This window comes from Salmo trutta, chromosome 2 (genome assembly GCF_901001165.1).
Source record: "Salmo trutta chromosome 2, fSalTru1.1, whole genome shotgun sequence".
Taxonomy (NCBI): Eukaryota; Metazoa; Chordata; class Actinopteri; order Salmoniformes; family Salmonidae; genus Salmo; species Salmo trutta.
In genome coordinates, this window is record NC_042958.1 from 38,395,453 (window position 1) to 38,421,901 (window position 26,449).

Genomic DNA, 26,449 nt, shown 5'->3' on the forward strand with positions numbered 1-26,449 from the left:
CTATGGATTGGGGTGATGCTTGCAGGGCAGAGGAGACGGAGACGCAGGATGTTTCTCAATATGCATACTACTGTGTTCCACACGCTCATGCTCCAAGTGCATTCTCAGAGGACGTTCTCTTGAGTACATTGTTGTGAGGAAGAGAGTGTGGAGAACACTAAAACATTTCATTTGAGAAGCGCTCACACTCCCCCTACTGTATTACCTCACGCTGCATCTCCCCATTCACCGAACCTTCTTCCAGCCAGGACAAAGGCAACAATAGAGACGAAACAAGATATACACAAAGTAACCATTTTACTTCATAATTATCAGCTAGATACTGTATATGTGAATTGTAATAATGTAGCTAATCAGATGATTTATTAACAGGCAAAAATGACCTAAAACCAATGTTATCCAAGGTAGATGCATGCTTCAAAATATGTACAAACAGAGTATGCAATCGAGAAGTGTCCTCCATGCACCGTTTCGCATACTTTGATTTGGATTCATACTCCGACCCTCCAGTTCTCCAATTTGCATGCTCGGAGCAATTTAGTATACATTTTGAGAAACACCCACAGAGTATTCATCCCAGCTTGGGCTACATGAGAACCAAACATTTCAATGATTCTCTTCTCCTTATCGTACATTCAAATGCTGTTCATTGAGAGCACCCCACCCCCCCCCCCCCCCCATGGCATTTGAGGGGTCCTCCCTCCACGATCTCATTAAATCAGTGCCTGTCTCTACTAATGTCCCGTTGGTAGGATAATCGTAATCGTAAGTCATCAATTTTATTTTCCAATGACTGCAAGTAGTTTACTCAGAAGGCAGCCCGATCTGCGTCCTCTTTTCCTCCGTCTTTTCTTCACGATAAAATGATGTGGATTTGGGCCTGTTCCCGGGAAAGCAGTAAAAGGAAAACACTTCTTCCAGTTCATGGTGATTAATCGCTGTTCTGACGTCCAGAAGTTATTTTTGGTCATAAGAGATGGTAGCAGCAACTTTATGTACAAAATAAGTAAAAAAAACAAGTTACAAACAACGCAAAAAACGAACAAAATAGCATTGTTGGTTAGGAGCATGGAAAATGTCACCCATCCTCTTCGACGCCATCTTATATTTCTATCATTTCTATAATTTATTTTCATGTGACAAGGATTAAAAAGGATTTGACAGTAGACTGTTGATGTGATTTATGATGATGGCTTCTTGTGTAGCTTGCTAGCGAAGATTTTGAAAGTATGATGTTAACATGATCAGTCCAATCAAAGCTACGGTAGATATAACGGATTTTGACATAATTTTATCTGTGGCCAATGACCTTGAGCCTTCTTGGATGGGCTCTTCTAATGTAAATCTGTGGCAGCACCCAAGGGGTTTTGAACTTTTTAGCTCTCCCTGTAGATTTTGCGGTGAGTTCGTGTCCTCATGAGTGACAGAACACTGAGCCAATCCCGGCGCAACTAGAGAAGATTACCGACTCCTACACTCTATTTTCTGCTGGCTGCCCCTCCACCACAGAAAACACTGAGCTAGGCTGAAACACCTGCATTTTGGAGCTTTTGGAGCAGGAAAGCAAAAAAGAGACCATGTTTATTAACTCAAAAACATTTCCATTTTACATTGTTTGCAAACTGATATGTGACACGTATTAATGCCAAAATAACATGCAAAACAGGCAACAAAAACATTTAAAATGTTTGTTTTTTTGCTAAACAGGTGACGGGTCGCCACTGGCTTAAAGTATTTCGCTTCCTCTTTCAAAATATTATTTGGTGAATCATGGATGACTTGTTACAAATGATGTCATTTGTCACAAGTTTATGTAAATTATTAAAAAGATTAAAAAAAAGATTTGGCAGATATTTCCCCATATTCCATCCAGTTCGGATTATTTGTATAATATATTACACGTGATCTTTCGTGATCTTTCTTTTTGTTTTTCCTCTATCTTATTCTGATCCTCTATGTTACAGTTTTTATTGCTATCTATATCGGTACTGTTATTTAGTCTATTTCCTTTTTTTAACCTCTCTTGGGTAGGGGGCAGTATTTTGACGTCCGGATGAAGAAGGTGCCCAGAGTAAACTGCCTGCTACTCAGTCCCAGAAGCTAAGATATGCATATTATTAGTAGATGTGGATAGAAAACACTCTGAAGTTTCTAAAACTGTTTGAATGATGTCTGTGAGTATAACATAACTCATATGGCAGGCAAAAACCTGAGAAAAAAATCCAACCAGAAAGTGTGGAAATCTGAGGTTTGTAGTTTTTCAAGTGATTCCCTATCCAATATACAGTGTCTGTGGGGTCATTTTGCACTTCCTAAGGCTTCCACTAGATGTCAACAGTCTTTAGAACGTTGTTTCATGCTTCTACTGTGAATGGGGAGAGAATAAGAGCCATTGGAAACAGATGACTGAGAAAATGACATGAGCTCAGTGGCATGCGCTCATGTGAGAGTTCGCTGTATTCCTTTTCTTTTTTGAAGACAAAGGAATCATCCGGTTGGAATATTATGGAAGATTTATGATAAAAACATCCTAAAGATTGATTCTTTACATCGTTTGACATGTTTCTATGAACTGTAATATAACTTTTTTTACTTTTCGTCTCTACTCCCTGCGCGAGCACAGTGGATTTGGATTTCTCGACTGAACACGCAAACAAAATGGAGGTATTTGGACATAAAGGATGGACTTTATCGAAACAAATGAACATTTATTGTGGAACTGGGATTCCTGGGAGTGCATTCCGATGAAGATCATCAAAGGTAAGTGAATATTTATAACGCTATTTCTGAGTTTTGTTGACTCCACAAAATGGCGGGTTTGGTTTTGTGACTGAGCGCCGTACTCAGATTATTGCAAAGTGTGCTTTCACTGTAACACTTTTTTGCAATCTGACACAGCGGTTGCATTAAGGAGAAGTGTATCTATAATTCTTTGAATAACAGTTGAATATTTTATAAACGTTTATGACGAGTATTTTTGTAAATTGATGTGCTCATTCACCGGAGGTATTGGGAGGCAAAACATTTCTGAACATTACACGCCAATGTAAAATGTTTTTTTTTATATAAATATGAACTTTATTGAGCAAAACATACATGTATTGTGTAACATGAAGTCCTATGAGTGCCATCTGATGAAGATCATCAAAGGTTAGTGATTCATTTGAGCTGTATTTCTGGTTTTTGTGACGCCTCTCCTTGCTTGGAAAATGGCTGTGTGGTTTTTCTTGTCTAGGTGCTGTCCTAACATAATCTAATGTTATGCTTTTGCCGTAAAGCCTTTTTGAAATCGGACAATGTGGTTGGATTAACGAGAAGTGTATCTTTAAAATGGGATATAATAGTTGTATGTTTCCGAAATTTGAATTATGAGGATTTTTGTTGTTTTGAATTTGGCGCCCTGCTATTTCACTGGCTGTTGAATAGTGTGTCCCGCGCTAGCGTCCCACATACCCCAGAGAGGTTTTAAGATGAACTCTTTTGACCTAAATTGTTTTTGTTTTAAAGATGAGTATTGAATTACATGGCCTCTAAAGACACATTTAAAAGTGTCCCATAAAATAAAGGGATCTGCTGTACCTACGTTATGTAGGAAAAAGGCAGTTAGGAATTCTTCTGCGTGGGTTAAAACCTATTTGTCATCCAGTAGGCTTTGATTCAATTTCCAATATCCTCGTCCTCACCGAAATTCTGTAAGAGTAATGTGTATACCAATTATTTGATGGTCCAACAGCATTCTGTCCCTTATCAATACTCTTTTATCTTTTGGTGCCAGCAAAAATGACATAAGAAAATAGCCAAGACGACTAGCTTGATTGAGCCTCCGCCATGTATATCTCACTAGGTCAGGATATTTAAGCCTCTATATGTCCACTAGTTCCAATATATCAATAATATTAGTAATTTCCTTAAGGGCATGAGGGTGATAGCTTGTAGTGTGATTTCCTTTAAAGTCCATTGAGGTACTTAAAACTGTTTTATTATCTCCCACCATAATAATTGAATCATGTATTGCCTTTAAGCTCGATAAATCATTATATACAGTACCAGTCAAAAGTTCGGACACATCTACTCATTCAGGGGTTTTTCTTTATTTTTACTATTTTGTACATTGTAGAATAAAAATGAAGACATCAAAACTATGACATAACACATATGGAATCATGTAGTAACCAAAAATATTGGTAGTAGCCACCCTTTGCCTTGATGACAGCTTTGCACACTCTTGGCATTCTCTCAACCAACTTCATGAGGTAGTCACCTGGAATGTATTTCAATTAACTGGTGTGCCTTGTTAAAAGTTCCTTTTTAATGCGTGTGAGACAATCAGTTGTGTTGTGACAAGGTAGGGGTGGTATACAGAAGATAGCCCTATTTGGTAAAAGACGAAGTCCATATTATGTCAAGAACAGCATAAATAACTAAGAGAAACGACAGTCCATCATGAAGGTCAGTCAATCCGGACTTTGAAAGTTTCTTCAAGTGCAGTCGCAAAAACCATCAAGAGCTATGATCAAACTGGCTCTCATGAGGACCGCCACAGGAAAGGAAGACCCAGAGGATTGCAGCCCGAATAAATGCTTCACAGAGTTCAAGTAACAGACACATCTCAACATCAACTATTCAGAGCAGACAGCGTGAATCAGGCCTTCATGGTTGAATAGCTGCAAAGAAACCACTACTATAGGACACCAATAATAAGAAGAGATTTGCTTGGGTGAAGAAACACAAGCAATGGACATTAGACTGGTGTAAATCTGTCCTTTGGTTTCATGAGTCCAACCACTGTGTCTTGTGAGACGCAGAGTAAGTGAACGAATGATCTCTGCGTGTATGGTTCCCACCGTGAAGCATGGAGGAGGTGTGATGGTGTGGGGGTGCTTTGCTGGTAACACTGTCTGTGATTTATTTAGAATTCAAGGCACAATTAACCAGCATAGCTACCACAGCATTCTGCAGCGATATGTCATGCCATCTGGTTTGCGCTTTGTGGGACTATCATTTGTTTTTCAACAGGATAATGACCCAAAACACACCTCCAGGCTGTGTAAGGGCTATTTGACTAAGAAGGAGAGTGATGCATCAGATGACCTGGACTCCACAATTTATGTAAACATTTTATTTAACCTTTATTTAACTAGGCACTCCAGTTTAGAACAAATTCTTATTTACAATGAAGGCCTACACTGGCCAAAACCGGATGACGCTGGGCCAATTGTGCACCGCCCTATGGGAGCCTGGCTTCAAACCAGGGACTGCAGTGACACCTCTTGCACTGAGATGTAGTGCCTTATTAATCTGCTGCGCCACTTGGGAGCCCGCGTGTGATTTCCCTTACAGTCCATTGAGGTACTTAAAACCGTATTATAATCTCCCACCATAATAATTGAGTCACAATCACTCGACCTCAACCCAATTGAGATGGTTTGGGATGAGTTGGACCACAGAGTGAAGGAAAAGCAGGCAACAAGTGCTCAACATATGTGTTATTTCATAGTTTTGATGTCCTCACTATTATTCTACAATGTAGAAAATAGCAAAAATAAATAAAAACCCTGGAATGAGTAGGTTTGTCCAAACTTCTGACTGGTATTTGGATTTATTATGGATCCCTATTGGGTCCTGGGGTCCAGCAAAATTTAAGCAGTTTATACAATTTTAAAAACATTACAATACATATCACAGGTTTCACAACACACTGTGTTCCCTCAAGCCCCTACTCCACCACTACCACATATCTACAGTACTAAATCTATGTGTGTGTATAGTGTGTATGTTATTGTGGTACTGGTACTGTATATTAACATGATATATTGATTTCCACAATTGCCGAATCGTATGCGTAATAATATAAGAAGGATTATTACCCATAACAACAGCCGGTAGTAGGAATTCTACATTTCTGTCAACAGTTGTGGGATGCATACACTCACTAATTTCACCCCCCCCCCCCCACACACAACAACACACAAGCAGAAATTCAAATGTTCAACAGTTTTTCCATCCCCGAGCCCAACTTATGAGAAGACTTGATGAGTGAATGCATATACAGTTTGGCTGTTTAAGTAGCCATGCCAAATTGAGCAGAAATGGGAAGATTTGATTAACCAATATCTAGTCCTAGTTGATGGAGCCCGGATACCTCCCTTCCCCCCAATACCCACACAAGCTGGTCCCCCGTTGTGACCCATCTTCTCAAGCACCTCTGTGCAGTCAAACCGTTTGAATATTCTGTGCCGCCAGGGCCACAATCATATGTCCCCTCTCTGATTGTTCGAGTGTGATTCCCTCTCCATGGGTTACTGCAGCCAGTTTTACCAGCACTGCCACTACCTGGGTGGGGTACTCCATCGGAATTCCTACTGGCTAGTTATGAGGTCGTCAAGGTTCTCATTAGCAGCTTTGAGAAAATCCTTGTACATGATGCTCACCCATTAGCTTTTGGACCAAGGCTCAGATTCATGAGGGGGCGGTGCTGCTTTAGTGTGTCTCTGATTGCGTTCACCTTTCTGTCATGGCTGCGTAGGCTACTTGCAGCAGGCCTATAAAACGGATCTGGACTTCTCCTTAGTGGGTGGGTCGCTCAGGTCGGTGTCTAGAATATAGGGTTGGCACAATCATGATAGGACAAAAACAAACAAACCATATATTTTAATTTTAAAATGTATATCCCATGTCTGTGCAAAAGTGAACACCCGCTGTCACAACTCCTGTTCCCACACACACATGGGCTCTGGAATGTGTGTGTGGGAAGAGGAGTTGTGACAGAGCGAGAGTGTTCACTCCCCTCACATATACACCCGTACATACCCACATACTGTGCTTTTTATGTCATCTGTTTGTCATGTTTTTATTTCTACCTTGTTGATTCCTGCCTAATTTTGTGCTTTGGGTACTTTTGTGTTCCAGTTCCTTGTATTTGGGGATTTATTATTTCATGAATTGTCCTATCTTTTATCTATTTATAAATACTATACATAAACTTGAATAGCATAGTGTATTTATAGTTTCTTTATTAATTGTTGAATTGTGTCATTTCCTTCTTTTATTTATTACAATCCCTACCATTACTGGTGTTAGAATAGCCATGGAGTGGTCTTGGTGTCTAGGAACAGTTGTTCATCAACAGCTTGTTGACTACGAGAGCTACACGTCTCCCTTTTAGTCTATTGTCTTCGAAGAGTGGATGCAGTACTTTGTGTCTTCCTGCAATTTCCTTTGGTCGTTCATGTCTGATCGTTCATGTCTATTTTAAAGCCGGCAAGTCTTGTAATTTCCCTAGCCTTGTATTTATTTTACATGTGATAGAAGTATTAGGCAATTCTGACCTTCAAAGAAAATAACTCTTGCTAGCAATTTAATAATTTTCAAAAATCTCACCTGTCATTCAATAAATGGAAAAATGCTGGGTAGTCACAACGATGGCCACAATGACAAACAGTTCATACAAAAAAATATAAGACAGTTTGAGTTCATCAACAGTATCTGCCCTTCTGCTATAGTAACTGCCCCAGATGCAGAAACATCAATAGTGTCTGCCCATACACTATAGTACCTGCCCCAGAGGCAGCAACATGAGTGGTTTCTGCACTTACTATGGTTACTAGCCCAATGGCAGCAAAATCAATAGAAGCTGCTCTAATGCTATAGTACCTGCGCCGGGAGCAGTAACATCAAAAGTACTTACTTCGTGGGCAGTAACATTAATATAATCTGCCCTTGTGCTATAGTAACTGCCCTGGGGGTGGCAACAACAATAGTCTGCCTTTTTGCTATAGCATCTGCACAAGAGGCAGCAAATCAAATCAAATCGTTACTTGTCACATGAGCCGAATACAACAGGTGTAGACCTTACCATGAAATATTTACTTACAAGCCCTTAACCAACAACGCAGTTCAAGAAAGAGTTAAGAAAATATTTCCCAAATAAACTAAAGTAAAAATGATCAAAAGTAACAAAATAACAATAACGAGGCTATATAGAGGGGGTACCGGTCCCGGGACAATGTGCAGGGGTACATGTAGGTAGGGGTAAAGTGACTATGCATAGGTAATGTTAAGTAGCCTTTTGGTCCTAGACTTGGCACTCCGGCACCGCTTGCCGCCTTGCCACCTAGCATTTAGTCATTAAACACAACCGAAGCCACAGTTGTGTTTAATGAGTTTCCTTCTCACAGAGGCCATCAGCCTTGGATATGTAGACATTTCTACCAAAGTCTTGACTTACTCCATTCAGCTCCTAGTGGAACAAAGGGCCTTAACGGTGCATCTCCAGTGAACTCTGTCCTGGGTGGCTTTCTTGACTTCATCCCAGGTGGTTCCTGCCTTCATCTCATCCTCATTCATCCATGCCTTCTTTTGGCAGCAAAACTTCCAACCCAAAATAGTATTGTATAGAAAAATAAAAATCAACGAGCATCTAATCAGTCATTCATCAGTTTGTCTTTTCTAGGCTATGAATTTAAATTGTCTGTTTCTCAGACAACTGTCAAATTTTTGCTCAGTTGTTGGTTGACTTACACTGCACTCCAGTGGTTACTATGTTCAGGTATGATAACAAAGACAGTACAGTATGAAGACAGGCTAAAACTACTTCTCCAATAGAAATCCCAGATTATACATGTAGGCGATGCATAGAAACACGTCATCAGGTCAAATGGTCGTCTCGCGCCAAACTGCACAAGTGCAGGCTTTCAAATCATAGACTGTCGTTTGATATAAAAGTTCATGAAAATTAAAATGTTAGTTTGTCACTTTCACAAGGTTGTAGTAATAACATGTTCAACGATTTAATACATTGACTGGAATCTAGGTTGTGCCTTTAGACTGAGAAAATTAAATAAAAAAGGAAGAATTTTTCACTTTTCTCATTGACTTCTCAAACCCCGGCCTGGTCTGTTTAGCAAACATTCACGTAAGTCCTGCGATGTTGCAACTCTGTGTTTAGGGAAACTGATGATACCTCATGACTGTCGTTCATCAAAAAAGTACACTTAACGAAAGCATTGTTGGCATTTTTTTAATAAACATTTGCCAAATGGAGAAGAAAAAAAATCACATTTTAGTACAAAAGGATAGTTGCTTGTCTCCTTTTTGAACTTGGGTTACATCTCTTTTTGTTTTACATATGATTTTACAATGGCAATTGGCAGAGGGCTTGTGGAATTTAAAGTGAACACAGCCGTCAATCAAGTCATTCAGTGGCTATCAGTTTTACTGCATTCATCCAAGTGCTACCAGTCTTTCTGGAACCAATGATCTCTTCACTGTTGGGTAGAGCTTGCAAGTTAAGCATTTCACTGTACTTGTGGATGTGACAATAACACTAACTTTTCATCAAATACAAGCCCAAAGAAGCCCTATCAATTGAGACCTCCTGGTTGCAACATATTCTTAACCCCAAAAAAACGACATAACTGGTATTTTTATAATTGTGCAGATATAGCACTTCATTTCATACCTAAATTGTTCTCGCCTTCTTTAGTCAGTAGTGCAAAAAATATTAATAATAGTCTGCTCGGGAGTAATTAAAGAACGGCTAAAGTACATATTTAAAACGCATACCTAGCCTGGTAAATGTACACTCGAAAAAGGTGTGTTTAATTTAAAAGACAGAAGCAGAATAGATTACAAAAAAATATACAAAATGGTACGAGCAAGAAAAGCCCCCGCAACATACCCCACATTCCAGATAAATTAGAACTACAATGCTTGACACAGATTTTTTTTTAATGATTACAAATCAGGTGTGCATTTCCAGATCTCTCTGGTCAGCCTGAGAGGGTTTGGGCTCAGCTTCTTTTGAGTCCTCAAGTCTGGAGTGTTTCCATCGTCACACCCCGCCCTGTTCACTATGCCACAGCCAATCAGAAGGGGAGGCCTCGCCCTCGGATGGCTGTTGAGTTCACATTTGTGTTGAAGCCAAGGGGCATAGATGGGGCCCCGGCCTGGGAAGGGGAGCCCCAGGACTGGCCCGGAGGTGGGATGGGCGGGGGAGGGGTGGCATGGTTGTAGAGCTGGATGGAGGTGGGGTTGACCTGCCCTTCCACAAGCAAGGAGGGGCTTTGATTGTACTCAAAACGGTGGTCTTTGTCCCCGCTGAACACCATGCTACTGCCACCTCTACCTCCCCCTGTGCCTGAAGGGTAGGGCTCCTGGAGCGAGGGGGCCAGGGACCCGGCAGCTGAGGACGAGCCGGGGGTCGGAGCGCTGCTGGTGAACACCTCCCTCAGGGCGTGGGGGGGCAGGCCACCCCCCAGCATGTGGCCCATGTAGCTGTCGCCAAAACCTGCAGGAGGAAAGGGTGGAGGGGGTGGGCGGCTGTAGTCACCGCCATAGCCCGGTCCTTCTGCGCCGGGGTGTGGTGAGTAAACTTGCTCCGGGAACCTTCCTCCCTCACCTGAGGTCAGCAGGTGGCCAGCCTTGGGCTCCATCTTCTGCCGGTAGTCCAGGTCCTCGCAGCAGGGAGGGGGCTCTGGAGGTTCAGGGGGTCTCTGGTCTGGGGGTAGGATGGGTCTGGATGATACTCCACTCCCCTCAGACACTAAGGGGGAAAAGCACAAGACATGATGTTAATTCAATGCAAAGGGATAGTTCTAGTTGGAGTTCTATCCAACATTAAATTCATTGTGTATAGAAATTAGAGACAGATAAGCCTACTGGATGGTCACAACAGTCACAACTAGCAAAATGTCTATATATGAGTGTAGTTACCTGGTGAGACAGGGATGGGCTCTGGGGGCTGCTTGGGCTCAGGGGGTGGCGGAGGCCGTCCTGCTAGTGGGTTTCTGCCGACTGCCTCGTCCCTGGCCTCTTGCCTCTGTTGGGCCTGGAGGAGCTGGGCCAGCAGCATGGTGACCGCCGTCTGGGTGGCTGACGATGCTTCACCTTCAGGCTTCCCCTGCGAAACCGACGAGGGAGGTGGTGATGGGAGCTTGGGCATGGAGGGCGTGCGGAGTGCTCCACCCAGCAGAGGGTGCTTGGGCAGAGGTGGTGGCTCTGGGGGCTGGTTGGAGTCGGAGGGCGCTGGTGGCAGGACCTTGGAGAGCTGCTGCAGTGTCTCAGAGTTGACCTTAGCGATCTGGGCTGCGTTGACAGTGCTCTTGGACTGGCCAAGCAGCTTGAGGAGGACCGCCAGCTGTTCCTGGGTCAGCTGGCAGTTGGGACCTTTTGGGTCTACGGGAGACAAAGGAAAACATGATTTACTAAAAAGTAACTATTAATTCACTCCAAGTTGTTGTTAGTGTGTAACTGACAAGGCATGAGGCAAGTATGGTGGGTTGACTTTGCGGTACGAGACTACAGACCCATTCACTCACCCAGTAGGGCCGAGGCAGCCACAGGCTGGGCTTTGAGCCCCCCGGGTGGTGGGAAGCCCTGGGGGGTGTTGCTACGACTGTCATCTCCCAGCCCCAGCTCCTTACGGGGGGCCTTGGGAGCTGACAGGTCCTCTGGCATTTGCTTCTGTTTCCGCCGCTTCTTACTCCACAACTCGTGGCAGTCCTGCCACAGGGGGAGACTGGAAAAGAGCAATGGGGACGAGATCTTCAGTTTCTTGGCAATTTCTCGCATGGAATAGCCTTCATTTCTCAGAACGACAATGTTTCAGAAGAAAGTGCTTTGTTTCTGGCCATTTTGAGCCTGTAATCGAACACAGAAATGCTGATGCTCCAGATACTCAACTAGTCTAAAGGCCAGTTTTATTGCTTCTTTAAATCAGAACAACAGTTTTCAGCTGTGCTAACAACTACAAAAGGGTTTTCTAATGATCAATTAGCTTTTTAAAATGATAAACTTGGATTAGCTAACACAACGTGCAATTGGAACACAGGAGTGATAGTTGCTGATAATGGGCCTCCGCACGCCTATATAGATATTCCATTCAAAAAATCTGCCATTTCCAGCTACAATATTCATTTACAACATTAACAATGTCTACACTGGACTTCTGATCAATTTGATGCTATTTTAATGGACAAAAATGTTTGCTTTTCTTTAAAAAACAAGGACATTTCTAAGTGACCCCAAACTTTTGAACAGTAGTGTAGATTCTACAGTGATGGATCACAGACACTGAGGTGTAACGGCTTTTCCCAAACATACTCTGGTGGGGGCATCTTGGTTGGGTCCACGTCTTTGAGGAATTCACTGCTTAGCGCCGCCTCGGCCGTGCAGCGCTTACTGGGGTCCAGGGACATCATGTGGTCAAACAGGTCCAGGGCTGAGGGTGGAATACTGACCAGAGAGAAAGACCAAGTGATTTGTCAAACACAGCCAAAGGATAATGCTATGTATTATTTTTATACGTCAATGACGAACACATTTACTGAATTCAAACAAGCTGATTAACTCACAAAGCATACTCCTCTCGTAACCGCCGCCGGTACTGTTTCTTTGGTTTCATGGTGTTGAAGTAGGGCAGCTTGATGACGTCTGGCCACACGGCAGGGCAGGGGCTGCCACAGATACGACTGGAAGGGAGAGAAGCCATCAGTTTGGCCTAGAGCTCAATATTGTGCCCCATCAGGAAGACTATCAAACGAGATAGCTGAAGGCCTTTCAGACAGTTAAAACCGCAATAGGTACATTTCTGGGCGACCTGACAAAATTCACATAGAAATGTGAGTTATAGATCGGTCAATCATCGAAAGCAAATCTAAGAAGTGGTAGATCTGTTCTGTGTGTGCGCCATTTCTATGCTTCTTGTTTTCAAGTTTTGTTTTTGCGTCTTTTACTTTCAGTTTTGTACACCAGCTTCAAACAGCTGAAAATACAATATTTTTGGTTAAGGAAAATATATTTCACAGCAGTTCAGATGGTACAATGATTCTCTACACCAGGGCTCTCCAACCCTGTTCCTGTAGGTTTTCGCTCCAACCCCAGTTGTAACTAACCTGAGTCAGCTTATCAATCAACTAGTTATTAGAGTCCGGTGCGCTAGATTAGGGTTGGCGCAAAAACCTACTGGACCGTTGCTCTCCAGGAACACGGTTGGAGAGCCCTGCTCTACTCTATTTTCTTGTTTTGTCACATACTGAAATTAGAAATGACAGAGCAATTTCTTAATAGTGAATCTTTAAACGAATACGACAATGACAGATTTATAGTACCCTTTTCCTCTGACCACAACGTACCTGATCAGCTCTAACTGGGCAAGCTCCTGGTTGGCTTGGAAAATGGGCTTCTTTGTGAACAGCTCCCCCAGAATGCACCTGGATTTCAGACAAAAACAGAATGAATACATTATCATCTTTATAGAACCATGACCCATCATCTTTCCTTGGTTCAAGAATCATGAATCTCATAAGCCAGTGAAACACCACACCGAATGTCAACGCAATGTATGTGTCTCTTACCCGCAGCTCCACACGTCAATGGCAGGTGTGTACCTCTCCTCCCCCAGCAAAAGCTCAGGGGGTCTGTACCACAGGGTGATCACCTTGTTGGTGTACGGGCGGCTACAAGACAGGGACAGAAAAATGACAAATGCATCAGTGTCAATAATGTCATCCACAACAAAACAGTTGAGACCTATATGTTTGATGAAACATATATACAGTAATACATCTGAAAATCCAATAACTATGGGCAGTAATCAACTGTAAGCCATATCGGGACACGTACCTCTCATCAGAGTTATAAAGTCGAGCCAGTCCAAAATCTGCCAGCTTTATTTGACCCCTGGTGGAGAGAACAGAACACTGCTTTAACTTGACTTCCAAACCCTTTCTGTCAGACACTGCCACCGTAGTGGATAGAAATAGGTTCTTTGACGTTGGCTATCCTTTAGCCTGGCCCCAGAGCTGCTTGTGCTTTGGCGTGACAACAACCATAGGAGTTGACAAGACAGCACCGACAGATATGGGACCAGCAGGCTAGCTATCCTGAGGAGTACTCACTTGTTATTGAGCAGGATGTTGGAGCACTTGATGTCCCTGTGCAGAAAGTTCTTTTTGTGGCAGTAGTCAAGGCCCTCCAGCAGCTGCCTCATGAAGGACTTGATGTGGCTCTCGTTGAAGTGGACCAGGCCTGACTCCAGGAGGCCCATCAGGTCATGGTCCATATACTCAAACACCAGGTAGAATGCACCTGTAGGAGGAGGATGGATCATATAGAAGGAAAACAGATGCATAGACAAACATAATGCAGATACATTGCTTTTCCCTATAGTGCACTACATTTGACCAGGTCCCATAGGGCTCTGGTCAAAAGTGGTGCACTATTTAGGGAATGGAGTGTGGACATGCTAATACAGAGGGTTTGTCATATGGACCTTTGTCGTTCTTGAAATCCAGGGCATCCTCCTTGTCGGTGACTATCTCCTTCATGTTGATGATGCTCTTGTGGTTGAGCTGCCGGAGGATCTTGATCTCCCTGATGGCGGTGATAGGGAAGCCCTCCTTCTCGTTGTCCAGACGCACCTTCTTCAAGGCCACCATCTCAGCTACACCATGGGGATAGAGATAAAGGGCAGAGTATATTATAAAATACATTGTGGCAGACGGCAGGGAGAGGTGAGGGGAGTGAGTGGTAATTGAGGAAAGATAGCTTGCAGGTCGCTGGCTCTACCCACAAGCCTTATATGGACTTCCTGCCCCAAAGAGGCAAGACTGAATTGTTAAGCCAGGGAGTGCTTGGGGATAAAGAAGGGAGCAGCCTACACAAAGGGGCAGAGGAGGTGAGACAAGAGAGGTATGAAGAGTGAGAGAAACGACAGCAAAATCTGTGTGATTGCCCGTTGTGACCTGGACTGTCGGACTACCCCCCATATACCAGACCAGATTGGCTGAGAACCTGAGTGTGAGGATTACCCCTGGAAAACGGAACGGCTTGTGGACTGTGAGGTGATGGGGAAAGAAGGGGTAATTCACCCGTGTACCAAAATCCCTAATAAACTTCCCCTTTGCATTCTATTTGGGCTATTGGTGCCTGTTTTGTTATTGAACTTGGTGACGTGGAAACCCCACACCCTTGATCCTGCTACAACAAGTTCATACATAATAGATACACAGGGCATAGAAAGACATCCATTTTGAGTAGAGTGAGTTTTTGCTTTAAAATGTTGATAGTCAAATAATTATTATAATATGAGCTACCAGGAAGATAGGGCGTAGCCTATGATCTACATGAAATGTTGAGAAAAGAAAGCATTAAGTAGTCCTCACCTGTGTCTTTGTCTTTTGCCTTGTACACCTGGCCGTAGGTGCCCTCTCCCGTGATGCCAATAATCTCAAACTTGTCCACGCACCGTTTCCCCCAGTCTATCTCAGTCTCCTTGATCTCCCCAAAACGTGGGCCGCAGATCCTGGGAGACAAACAAACCAACTAGAGATTAGGTCAAGCAGTGGAGGTCAACACCAGGCAGTGGAGACTCAAGGAGCATTAAGGAGCATAGGCCATGGAAGAGGTAGGGTGAGTATAATGGTTCCACAGAGCAGACACGGAAGGCCAAGGGGCCCAGACATACTTGGGCCGGCGGTGAAGTGTGGTGGTCTTCTTCTCGTTGTATGGGCTGTGGGGGGAGGACGCGCCGCCTCCGGGGAGCTCAGGAGGAAGGGGCAGGTCGGCAATGAGGTGGCAGGCCTTCTGATGCTCTGCTGGCTTCTTCCCTGAGAGCGAAGGTAAGACCTCCTTAAAGCTGCACAGGGGAAGAAGAGAATGAGAAGTTAGGCTATGGAACTGCACAGAGAGGTGGAGTGATGAAAATGATAAAAGCTCTTTTCTATTAAGTTCCCTTTACCTGTCTGCTCCATCTAAGTGCTCGAGGACGTGCAGGGGCAGGAGTAGAGATGTCAGTGTAGAGGCAGTCGGGGCAGCTACTCGCCCCTTCTCTTTGCCCTGTCCGGATGCTGGTGCTTTCCTCTTGTCCCGTTGCACCGAGGGGTGCCGCTCTCTGTCCCTGCTGGGCTGATGGGGCTCTGTGCTCCTCTTGGAGGTCCTGTCTGCAGGGGACTGGGGCTGGCTCAACACAGGGGTCCTGGGACCCTTCTCGGGAGGCGGCAGGGAAGGGGGCCGGCCCTTCTTGATGGTGGGGTTGGCCTTGGGGCTGGACTGGTGGGAGCCTGTAGAGGGGCCCTTGGTGGAATTGCCGGAGCTCTTGGCCCGGGCAGCTACCTCGGCAGCTTTTGCCTTCTTCTGCTTGCTGAGCTCGGCCGCTAGGCTGCTCTTGAAGGTCAGAGTGCTGGGGGAGAGGCTGGAAGGTCGACTGTGGGAGCAAGAGAGGCGGTGGCGGCTGCGTGAGCGGGAGTGCCTCAAGGAGGAATACGGGCTCCTGCTTCGAGACTTGCCAGATCGCCTGGAGAAAGGAGAGACAGGTTGTATGATGAACCGTTATCCCAGAAGAAAAGTTCTCATTAAAAAGGTGCATAATGTCTACCTAGTGCAAATCTAGCAGACTACTGAAATGGAAATTTATATTCAGAGCCATTACAACCTTAATCACAATCTAGTAAAACAGTTGTACCGTTTCACAAAGCAGAGCTCTCTCAGGCAATCCAGATTCCACCCTGACCTCATATTTACACCAATGTCTCTGAGTAGCTAGGTTTCCATCCAATTGGCAACAGATAAATGCAAATATATACTGCTCAAAAAAATAAAGGGAACACTTAAACAACACATCCTAGATCTGAATGAAAGAAATAATCTTAAATACTTTTTTCTTTACATAGTTGAATGTGCTGACAACAAAATCACACAAAAATAATCAATGGAAATCCAATTTATCAACCCATGGAGGTCTGGATTTGGAGTCACACTCAAAATTAAAGTGGAAAACCACACTACAGGCTGATCCAACTTTGATGTAATGTCCTTAAAACAAGTCAAATTGAGGCTCGGTAGTGTGTGTGGCCTCCACGTGCCTGTATGACCTCCCTACAACGCCTGGGCATGCTCCTGATGAGGTGGCGGATGGTCTCCTGAGGGATCTCCTCCCAGACCTGGACTAAAGCATCCGCCAACTCCTGGACAGTCTGTGGTGCAACGTGGCGTTGGTGGATGTAGCGAGACATGATGTCCCAGATGTGCTCAACTGGATTCAGGTCTGGGGAACGGGCGGGCCAGTCCATAGCATCAATGCCTTCCTCTTGCAGGAACTGCTGACACACTCCAGCCACATGAGGTCTAGCATTGTCTTGCATTAGGAGGAACCCAGGGCCAACCGCACCAGCATATGGTCTCACGAGGGGTCTGAGGATCTCATCTCGGTACCTAATGGCAGTCAGGCTACCTCTGGCGAGCACATGGAGGGCTGTGCGGCCCCCCAAAGAAATGCCACCCCACACCATGACTGACCCACCGCCTAACCGGTCATGCTGGAGGATGTTGCAGGCAGCAGAACGTTCTCCACGGCGTCTCCAGACTCTGTCACGTCTGTCTGTCACGTGCTCAGTGTGAACCTGCTTTCATCTGTGAAGAGCACAGGGCACCAGTGGCGAATTTGCCAATCTTGGTGTTCTCTGGCAAATGCCAAACGTCCTGCACGGTGTTGGGCTGTAAGCACAACCCCCACCTGTGGACGTCGGGCCCTCAATCCACCCTCATGGAGTCTGTTTCTGACCGTTTGAGCAGACACATGCACATTTGTGGCCTGCTGGAGGTCATTTTGCAGGGCTCTGGCAGTGCTCCTCCTGCTCCTCCTTGCACAAAGGCGGAGGTAGCGGTCCTGCTGCTGGGTTGTTGCCCTCCTACGGCCTCCTCCACGTCTCCTGATGTACTGGCCTGTCTCCTGGTAGCGCCTCCATGCTCTGGACATTACGCTGACAGACACAGCAAACCTTCTTGCCACAGCTCGCATTGATGTGCCATCCTGGTTGAGCTGCACTACCTGAGCCACTTGTGTGGGTTGTAGACTCCGTCTCATGCTACCACTAGAGTGAAAGCACCGCCAGCATTCAAAAGTGACCAAAACATCAGCCAGGAAGCATAGGAACTGAGAAGTGGTCTGTGGTCCCCACCTGCAGAACCACTCCTTTATTGGGGGTGTCTTGCTAATTGCCTATAATTTCCACCTGTTGTCTATTCCATTTGCACAACAGCATGTGAAATTTATTGTCAATCAGTGTTGCTTCTTAAGTGGACAGTTTGATTTCATAGAAGTGTGATTGACTTAGAGTTATATTGTGTTTAGCTGATTTTATGGTTTTGGTGACGCCTGTCTTTGAATCGACAATACATTACACACAGCTATTGTCAATGTACTCTCCTAACATAACCTAACTTTATGCTTTCGCCGTAAAACCTTTTTGAAATCGGACAACGTGGTTAGATTAAGGAGATGTTTATCTTTCAAAGGGTGTAAGTTAGTTGTATGTTTGAGAAATTTGAATTTTGACATTTATTTGGTTTCAAATTTGCCGCTCTTGAAATGCACCTGCTGTTGATAGGGTGCGCCACGGGTGGCACGCTAACGTCCCACATAGCCCCAAGAAGTTAAGTGTTCCCTTTATTTTTTTGAGCAGTGTATATATATATATATATTTTTTTTTTTAAATCAGCATGAAGACAATATGCACTTTTCCCCACAAGAGATGCGTTTCCATCAAATCGACTTGTTGTGGATAAAATGCTAGGCGTGATGACAGATTCTAAGCTAACATATAGAATTGTTTTATCATGGTCATACCAAGGAAAATTTAGCTATTTGATTTTGAATTTTAAGATCCCTTTTTATTTTATTTCACCTTTATTTAACTAATTATTTAGGCCAGTTGAGAACAAGTTCTCATTTACAACTGCGACCTGGCCAAGATAAAGCAAAGCAGTGCGACAAAAACAACACAGAGTTACACATGAGATAAGCAAACGTACAGTAAATAACACAAGAGAAGTCTATGTACAGTGTGTGCAAATGTAGTAAGATTAGAGAGGTAAGGCAATAAATAGGCCATAGTGGCAAAATAATTACAATTTAGCATTAACACTAGAGTGACAGATGTGCAGATGATGTGCAAGTAGAGATACTGGGGTGCAAAAGAGTAAAAAATAAATAACAATATGGGGATGAGGTAGTTGGGTGTGCTATTTACAGATGGGCTGTGTACAGGTAAGCTGCTCTGACAGCTGATGCTTAACGTTAGTGAGGGAGATAAGTCTCCAGCTTCAGTGATTTTTGGAATTTGTTCCAGTCATTGGCAGCAGAGAACTGGAAGGAAAGGCGGCCAAAGAAGGTGTTGGCTTTGGGCATGACCAGTGAAATATACCTGCTGGAGTGCATGCTACGGATGGGTGCTGCTATGGTGACCAGTTAGCTGAGATAAGGCGGGGCTTTACCTAGCAAAGACTTATAGATGACCTGGAGCCAGTGGGTTTAGCGACGAATATGTAGCAAGGGCCAGCCAACGAGAGCATACAGGTCACAGTGGTGGGTAGTATATGGGGCTTTGGTGACAAAACGGATGGCACTGTGATAGACTGCATCCAATTTGCTGAGTAGAGTGTTGGAAGCTATTTTGTAAATGACGTCGCCGAAGTCAAGGATCGGTAGGATAGTCAGTTTTACGAGGGTATGTTTGGCAGCATGAGTGAAGGAGGCTTTGTTGCAAAATAGGAAGCCGATTCTAGATTTATTTTTGGATTGGAGATGCTTAATGTGAGTCTGGAAGGAGAGTTTACAGTCTAACCAGACACCTAGGTATTTGTAGTTGTCCACATATTCTAAGTCAGAACCGTCCAGAGTAGTGATGCTGGACGGGCAAGCAGGTGCAGGCAGCGATTGGTTGAAGAGCATGCATTTAGTTTTACAAGCATTTAAGAGCAGTTGGAGGCCACGGAAGGAGTGTTGTATGCCATTGAAGCTCGTTTGGAGGTTTGTTAACACCGTGTCCAAGGAAGGGCCAGATGTATACAGAATGGTGTCGTCTGCGTAGAGGTGGATCAGAGAATCACCAGCAGCAAGAGCGACATCATTGACATATACAGAGAAAGAGTCGGCCTGAGAATTGAACCCTGTGGCACCCCCATAGAGACTGCCAGAGGTCCAGACAACAGGCCCTCCGATTTGACACACTGAACTCTGAGAAGTAGTTGGTGAATCTGGCAAGGCAGTCATTTGAGAAACCAAGGCTATTGAGTCTGCGCCCGTTGATGAAACACTGAATTTGGCATTACTGCTATTATCCAATTGAAACAAATTGAAAAGATTCCCTAATTAAACTAATCTCCATATATACTTCCATTCATTTTTTTGTGTTGCTGGTACTGGGGACCTTCAGACAATCAATTGAGAGGCAGCCCATACAAAAAACATCTCCCAATCTTAAAAACAGACGGATTTTGATGGGGATGTTATTAAATCGATTTCCACGGGGCAGCAGAAATTGTAGGCTAAGGGTTAATAAAGTGTTTGTCATTCAACGAGAAGCACTTTTTTTTTTATCAACAAAAACATCACATTTCATGCCAGATTTCTAGAATTTTCAGACTATTTTGGGGAAGTGTATACTGGCTCCTGAGTCTCAAGATGGTCAAACCGTACTATTGCAGTTTAATTGTTAAAAAAATAAATATATACAGGGGGGTGCCGGTACAGAGTCAATGTGCAGGGGCACCGGTTAGTTGAGGTAGTATGTACATGTAGGTAGAGTTGATTAAAGTGACTTCCGTAAATTCCGGACTATAAGCCGCAACTTTTTTCCCAGGCTTTGAACCTCGCGGCTTAAACAATGACGAGGCTAATATATGGATTTTTCCCGCTTTCAATTTTTTTCTCTCCAAAAAAACATTCTGTGACGTGCTTAGTTTTTTGGCGGCATGAAGCTTTCATTAGACCAATGAAATTGCCGAACGGGTTAAGGTCCAAGAACTTTTTTGTTTACTGTTTAGATTAAATCGAGCGCTCTCAAACTTCCCATCATTCTGATTACGGTAGTCATTTTGTCACCCTCATCATGGCAAAGACACAGAGAAATGCATATGATGCAGCTTTCAAGTTGAAGGCGATTGATCTGGCTGTTGGAAAAGGAAATAGAGCTGCTGCACGGGAGCTTGGTCTGAGTCGATGATAAGACGTTGGAAACAGCAGCGTAAGGAATTGACTCAGTGCAAAAAGACAACTAAAGCTTACTGCTAATTTTAAATTTTTTGTTACAAGCCGTGTTTCGTTAAAGCCTATTTATTTTTGTTACAAGCCGTGTTTCATTAAAGCCTGTGTAAAGTTCATTTGTTTTAATGTACCGGTAGGCACCTGCGGCTTATAGACATGTGCGGCTTATTTATGTTCAAAATAATATATATTTTTTAATTCAGTGGGTGCGGCTTATATTCAGGTGCGCTTAATAGTCATGAAATTACGGTATGCATAGATGACAACAGAGAGTAGCAGTGGTGTGTGTGTGGGGGGGGGTGGGGGTTGGGGGCAATGCAAATAGCCCGGTTAGTCATTTGACTAGATGTTCAGGAGTCTTATGGCTTCGGGGTAGAAGTTGTTTAGAAGCCTCTTGGACCTAGACTTGGAACTCCAGTACCACTTGCCATGCGGTAGCAGAGAGAAGTCTATGACTAGGGTGGCTGGAGTCTGACAATTTTTAGGGCCTTCCCCTGTCACCGCCTGGTATAGAGGTCCTGGATGGCAGGAAGCATGGCCACTGTTGTGTCATTGGCAAACTTAAATGAGAAGGAAATGCAAACTTTAAAATTGTAAATTTGTCATATCCCTAGTATATATATGCCTTAATATTTTTTTTTAAATAGACTCAGCTTTCATTTGACACCCAATTTGACATACTTCTATTTACTTCACGTTGGTGCTCATGGGTCCTTTAATATGGAAACATTAATATAAAATATTGTGGTTGTAAATAATTGCTACTCAGCTAAAAATTGAGAGCTGAGAAATAAAAGTATACCTACAGAAAGCTGTCAACAGGAGAGCAGTGCTTTGCCAGCAATTGGATTTTAAAATATTATACAATCAGACTATTTTCCCCCCGGGAAAGGAGCGAGAGGCTCGCTCGACACAGCAGTAGACCCTAGTGAAACATACCGCGACAGGCAGACACTTTCATTACTGGAATCATGAGGATTTTAGCCTCCTAAAAAATAGGAAGTTTTGAGTGAGGTGACCATGTAGAATGTGCAGCTTGCACTGATGCAACCAATTAACATGTTTACTCGCACAACCAAGTCAAAGGGTGCGACTAAAATCGTTGCAGTCTGGAGCCTTGAGGTGGCACGTGTAGTCCAATGTGAAATCTTATTTCAAACATTGACACTTTAGTAAATAAAAACAAAGAAAATGGATGATTCAAAATATTAACTTTGTAACCATTCCCATTTAATTTAGTGTTGCATAACTTAGTCAACCAAAGCAAAGGAATTTGAAACTCTGGTGTCTCGCAGTGGCTCCTGTGGATGAAGTCAGCACACAACATGACAAGCAGCAGAAATAATGTATCCATCAGAATGTATGGAATGCATCAAAGTGACTAGCTAGCTAACATTTTTTATCATGTTACAATACGTTAATGGATATGGGTATCTAGATACATTACACTTGTACATTTGGGTACTGATACAATGGCAGGCAGCATTTAAAGCACCTTGCGGCCCCATGACAGAGTACCAGTCAAGGGCTTACTTACTATTGATAAGCCAAATGTGCATGCTGTTACTGTCACCGTTTCCGTGTGCCAAGTTAATTCAACACTTCATAGGCCATCTGTTGTAAGCGTTCTGTTGTCTTAAGCCATTTTGCATTTTGAAAATGAGATGGCCTCTCTTCCAAACTAAGGCCTTCTGTGTAATCATATTTACATAATGAGGAAGTATGTGTAACGGGGGTCAGTGTGCTGCTAACAGCTCCACTGTCCATACTAGGCTCGAACCAGTGATGCTCTGCTTCACAACCCATGTAACCGGCCTCCTTGACAACATTCCAATGGGTTGAGCCACCCAAAGGGTACCGATTGGATGGCTCCATTTGCAACATTGCAAGCTAGCTGTGCAGTGAGCTTACGTCACGTTCTTAACTCAGCAATCCAAGGGCATAAAACACAATATTGAACATGATCACACAAGAGTAGCTAAAACACTGGTCCAAATCAGACAGTCAGGTAGGTAGTTAAGACGATTGACACCTGAAATTATACCAGGCGTGTTATCTTTGACTTTAATACATGTACAGTACCATCTGATTGACTGCTTACCTTATGACTGGACTTGGGCTGAGTGACTTTCGGTATGGACTTCGTGATCGCCGACTGGTACCATAGGGACTTGAGACAAGTTCTCCCTGTTCAAATGGACTATGTCGGCCATAGCTTGGAGAACTGCGCCTGTTGAATGGGCTCATTGGTGACCGCTTTCTTTTGTTGCTTGAGTATGAACTGGGCGACTTTGAAATGTTGTAGGCGCCATAGACCTCAGCATCTCGGCTGTAGTATGTCAAACTAGGGGACAGCCTTTTGTTCCCATAACTGGGACTTCTACATATAAACTGTTTATTATAACTACCACTGGGAGACTGGTATCCATAGGAATAAGTTGTCCCGTGTGGACTTTCTGCCTTGAAACCAGGACTTCTTCTGGAGGCTCCGAGTTCTTCACAGTCATCTCGGTATGATTGTGGTGCATCCCTGTATGCAGACAAGGCCTCTTTTTCAGACCGTAACTTACTTTTGTGCCGTTTAGACTCCCTTTTATCCAAAGACATGGGCGGCAATGTTGTAGACGTCTTCTTGCCGTTACTGTCACTGTTTCTCGCACCATCTCGGTTGTTTTTGGTGGCACTAAGGCTACTTCCGCCACGAGATTTCGAAGTCCCCCTCTCACTGCTCTGGCGTTCCTTTCTTTTCGGTTCCTTCTCTTGTCTATTCCTCTCGGATGAACCACTGGTTTGTTCATCCTTACTGAGATGCACTATATCCCGGTCTCTTCGAGACCATCTTCCTCGGGATGTCGGTCCGTTGATGTCTGTAAACTTAATTTTGCTAAATCGATCGGCCGAAATCCGAGCATGCGGTTCTGGTTTAGGTGAAGGGCTCCCAGAAAAGCGTTCTGATTGGGAACTCACGTCGTCATATTCCACCAAAGTCCGAGGTTCACCTTCTCTTTCGAGAGTGCGTCTCCGTTCACTGCCTGGTTCATCTGGCGTATGCCATGGTTCTTTCTCCCTAGCGTGACTGTGTTTCTTTCTACTAGACGACAGCCTCTTCTCCCGGTGTTTCTCTCGCTGCTGAGTAGCACCGCTTATAGTTCTAACGCTACTGCGCCGCTCCGGTCTGGCACTTCTCTGTGCGGATGGGCTTCTTCCCCGACCCTCGCGAATTACCTCCGAGTTAGGCATTTATCAAAAATATGTGATATATACTTTTGGTAACATTGGTTGTCTTCAGTGTTATGTTCCTTGGTACACAAAACATTTGCAACAAATTGGCTAGCTAGCAAACTAGCACTAGCAAGTTAATATAACTAGCTAGTCAGACAGTAACCAGCAGTGAGCTATTACAAACGATAATCCATAATCTAATGTTTGCCTCGATGAAATTAATTTAATATGACAAATAAATCAATGATTATAATCCCGGACTGTAAGATTCCAAAGATGTGCCATCTAGCTAGCCAGAGCTAGCTAGCAACTGTAGCTAGCTAGGCAGTGTCTTGTAACTGCATTCCATGTTGAGTGTAGCAGGCCCGATGTCTCCTGCTTGAAAGGAAATGTTTCTTGGAAGAAAATCGCAGCTCAGGTCGGCTTTAAAAATATATTCCCAAAGTGCTGAAAATAAGAAATAAAAACGTTACACTTTTTAGTAATGACATTTCTTTACGCTTGCCATAACAATCCAGTTTGGACGAACAAGGAAGTAGCTAGCACGCATCACTATGCTAGCTTTCTTTCTCCTTGGAGTTGAAATCAACTCCTGCAGATTCAATAAAACAACAATTTTAAAAATCCATGGACAGTTTACGTATCTTAGTGGATAGCCGTATTATCATATATTTAGATAAATTCAAATATTATATTTAGAGTTTTATTGGTTATATAATTACATTTTATAACCGATTTGCACGGAACATAATTCGTCAACTAGATAACGTTAGATTGCCGGGCCCTCCATTTTTCAAATTGAAGGGCTGCTGCTGCTACTACTACGACTACTACTACTTCTTCGATGAGATTTAAGGGTGGTTGGCATCCAATGAATGTTGCATTACCCCCACCTACAAGACCGGAGTACAACTCCCTATACTTTGCTTGAAAAAATAGATAAACAAATACCCTACCATCTAACACTACACTCACAAAACAATTTATAATAATAAAAAAGAACACCACCCTTCTCTACTATTTAAATCTATTTAGTCCTACCTCAGGCCAACAGACTGAAAGGAGGGGACACCACCACTTAACACACCCTGTAACTATTCTGACGTAAAGTCTTGCACACCCAAAATACTTCTCTGCAGCTGCCACCACAACCTCAATTGTCTGCGACTTACATTCCATCCCTTAAGTACAGTTGATAACCATTGCTATAAATGCAAAAAAATCCTATCAATCTCAATGAAACATATATCACTTGTTAGTTTAACCCTCTGTACTTGTACAGATCTAATACTCACACCACTCCTCTTAAGATCCCTCCCCCTTGACCCATCTTCCTCTACTTTCTTAACTGCCTCAGCATATGACAACTTCCACACTACTCTAACCCTGGAAACCTCAACCTGCCTCTCTCGCACAGGAAATGTCTGATCCCAACCCTATGGGCAGCCCTACAATTAACACATGCCACTACCTTCCCCAATGCTACACATTCCTTTGTCTCTGCACACTTCTCACACCTAGGAACCTCCGTCCTACACACTGCTGCCACATGCTTGACACCTGTAACAACGTAACGTATTCAGCACAAAAGCTCGTACAGGATAACATACATATATATATATATATATATATATATATAATTGTGCCGGCTCCCCGCACTCGCCCTGAGGAGCGTGTCATCAGTCCGGTGCAACCTGCGCCGGCTCCACGCACCAGGCCTCCAGTGCGCCTCCCCAGCCTGGTACGTCCTGTGCCGGCTCCCCGCACTCGCACTGAGGAGCGTGTCTTCTTACATCAGCTGATATCTCAAAGTGCTGTACAGAAACCCAGCCTAAAACCCCAAACAGCAAGTAATGCAGGTGTAGAAGCACGGTGGCTAGGAAAAACTCCCTAGAAAGGCCAAAACCTAGGAAGAAACCTAGAGAGGAACCAGGCTATGAGGGATGGCCAGTCCTCTTTTGGCTGTGCCGGGTGGAGATTATAACAGAACATGGCCAAGATGTTCAAATGTTCATAAATGACCAGCATGGTCAAATAATAATAATCATAGTAGTTGTCGAGGGTGCAACAAGTCAGCACCTCAAGAGTAAATGTCAGTTGGCTTTTCATAGCCGATCATTGAGAGTATCTCTACTGCTCCTGCTGTCTCTAGAGAGTTGAAAACAGCAGGTCTGGGACAGGTAG

General features: G+C 43.8%; 1 protein-coding gene across 1 annotated transcript; it reads right to left on the reverse strand.

Annotated features, from left to right (window-relative positions):
• Window positions 1-9,005: 9,005 nt before the first annotated feature.
• On the reverse strand, window positions 9,006-25,241 carry LOC115155009 (cyclin-dependent kinase 13). Its single transcript, XM_029701791.1, has 15 exons — window positions 24,988-25,241; window positions 23,145-24,712; window positions 15,740-16,294; window positions 15,467-15,637; window positions 15,165-15,304; window positions 14,273-14,443; window positions 13,899-14,088; window positions 13,624-13,680; window positions 13,356-13,457; window positions 13,134-13,211; window positions 12,354-12,470; window positions 12,103-12,234; window positions 11,319-11,518; window positions 10,714-11,175; window positions 9,006-10,543 (listed from the first exon to the last, which is right to left on the reverse strand). Exons 2-15 carry the CDS (start codon window positions 24,281-24,283, stop codon window positions 9,867-9,869), a joined length of 4,191 nt encoding a protein of 1,396 aa, XP_029557651.1. The 5' UTR covers window positions 24,284-24,712; window positions 24,988-25,241; the 3' UTR covers window positions 9,006-9,866.
• Between the last annotated feature and the right edge of the window lie 1,208 nt (window positions 25,242-26,449).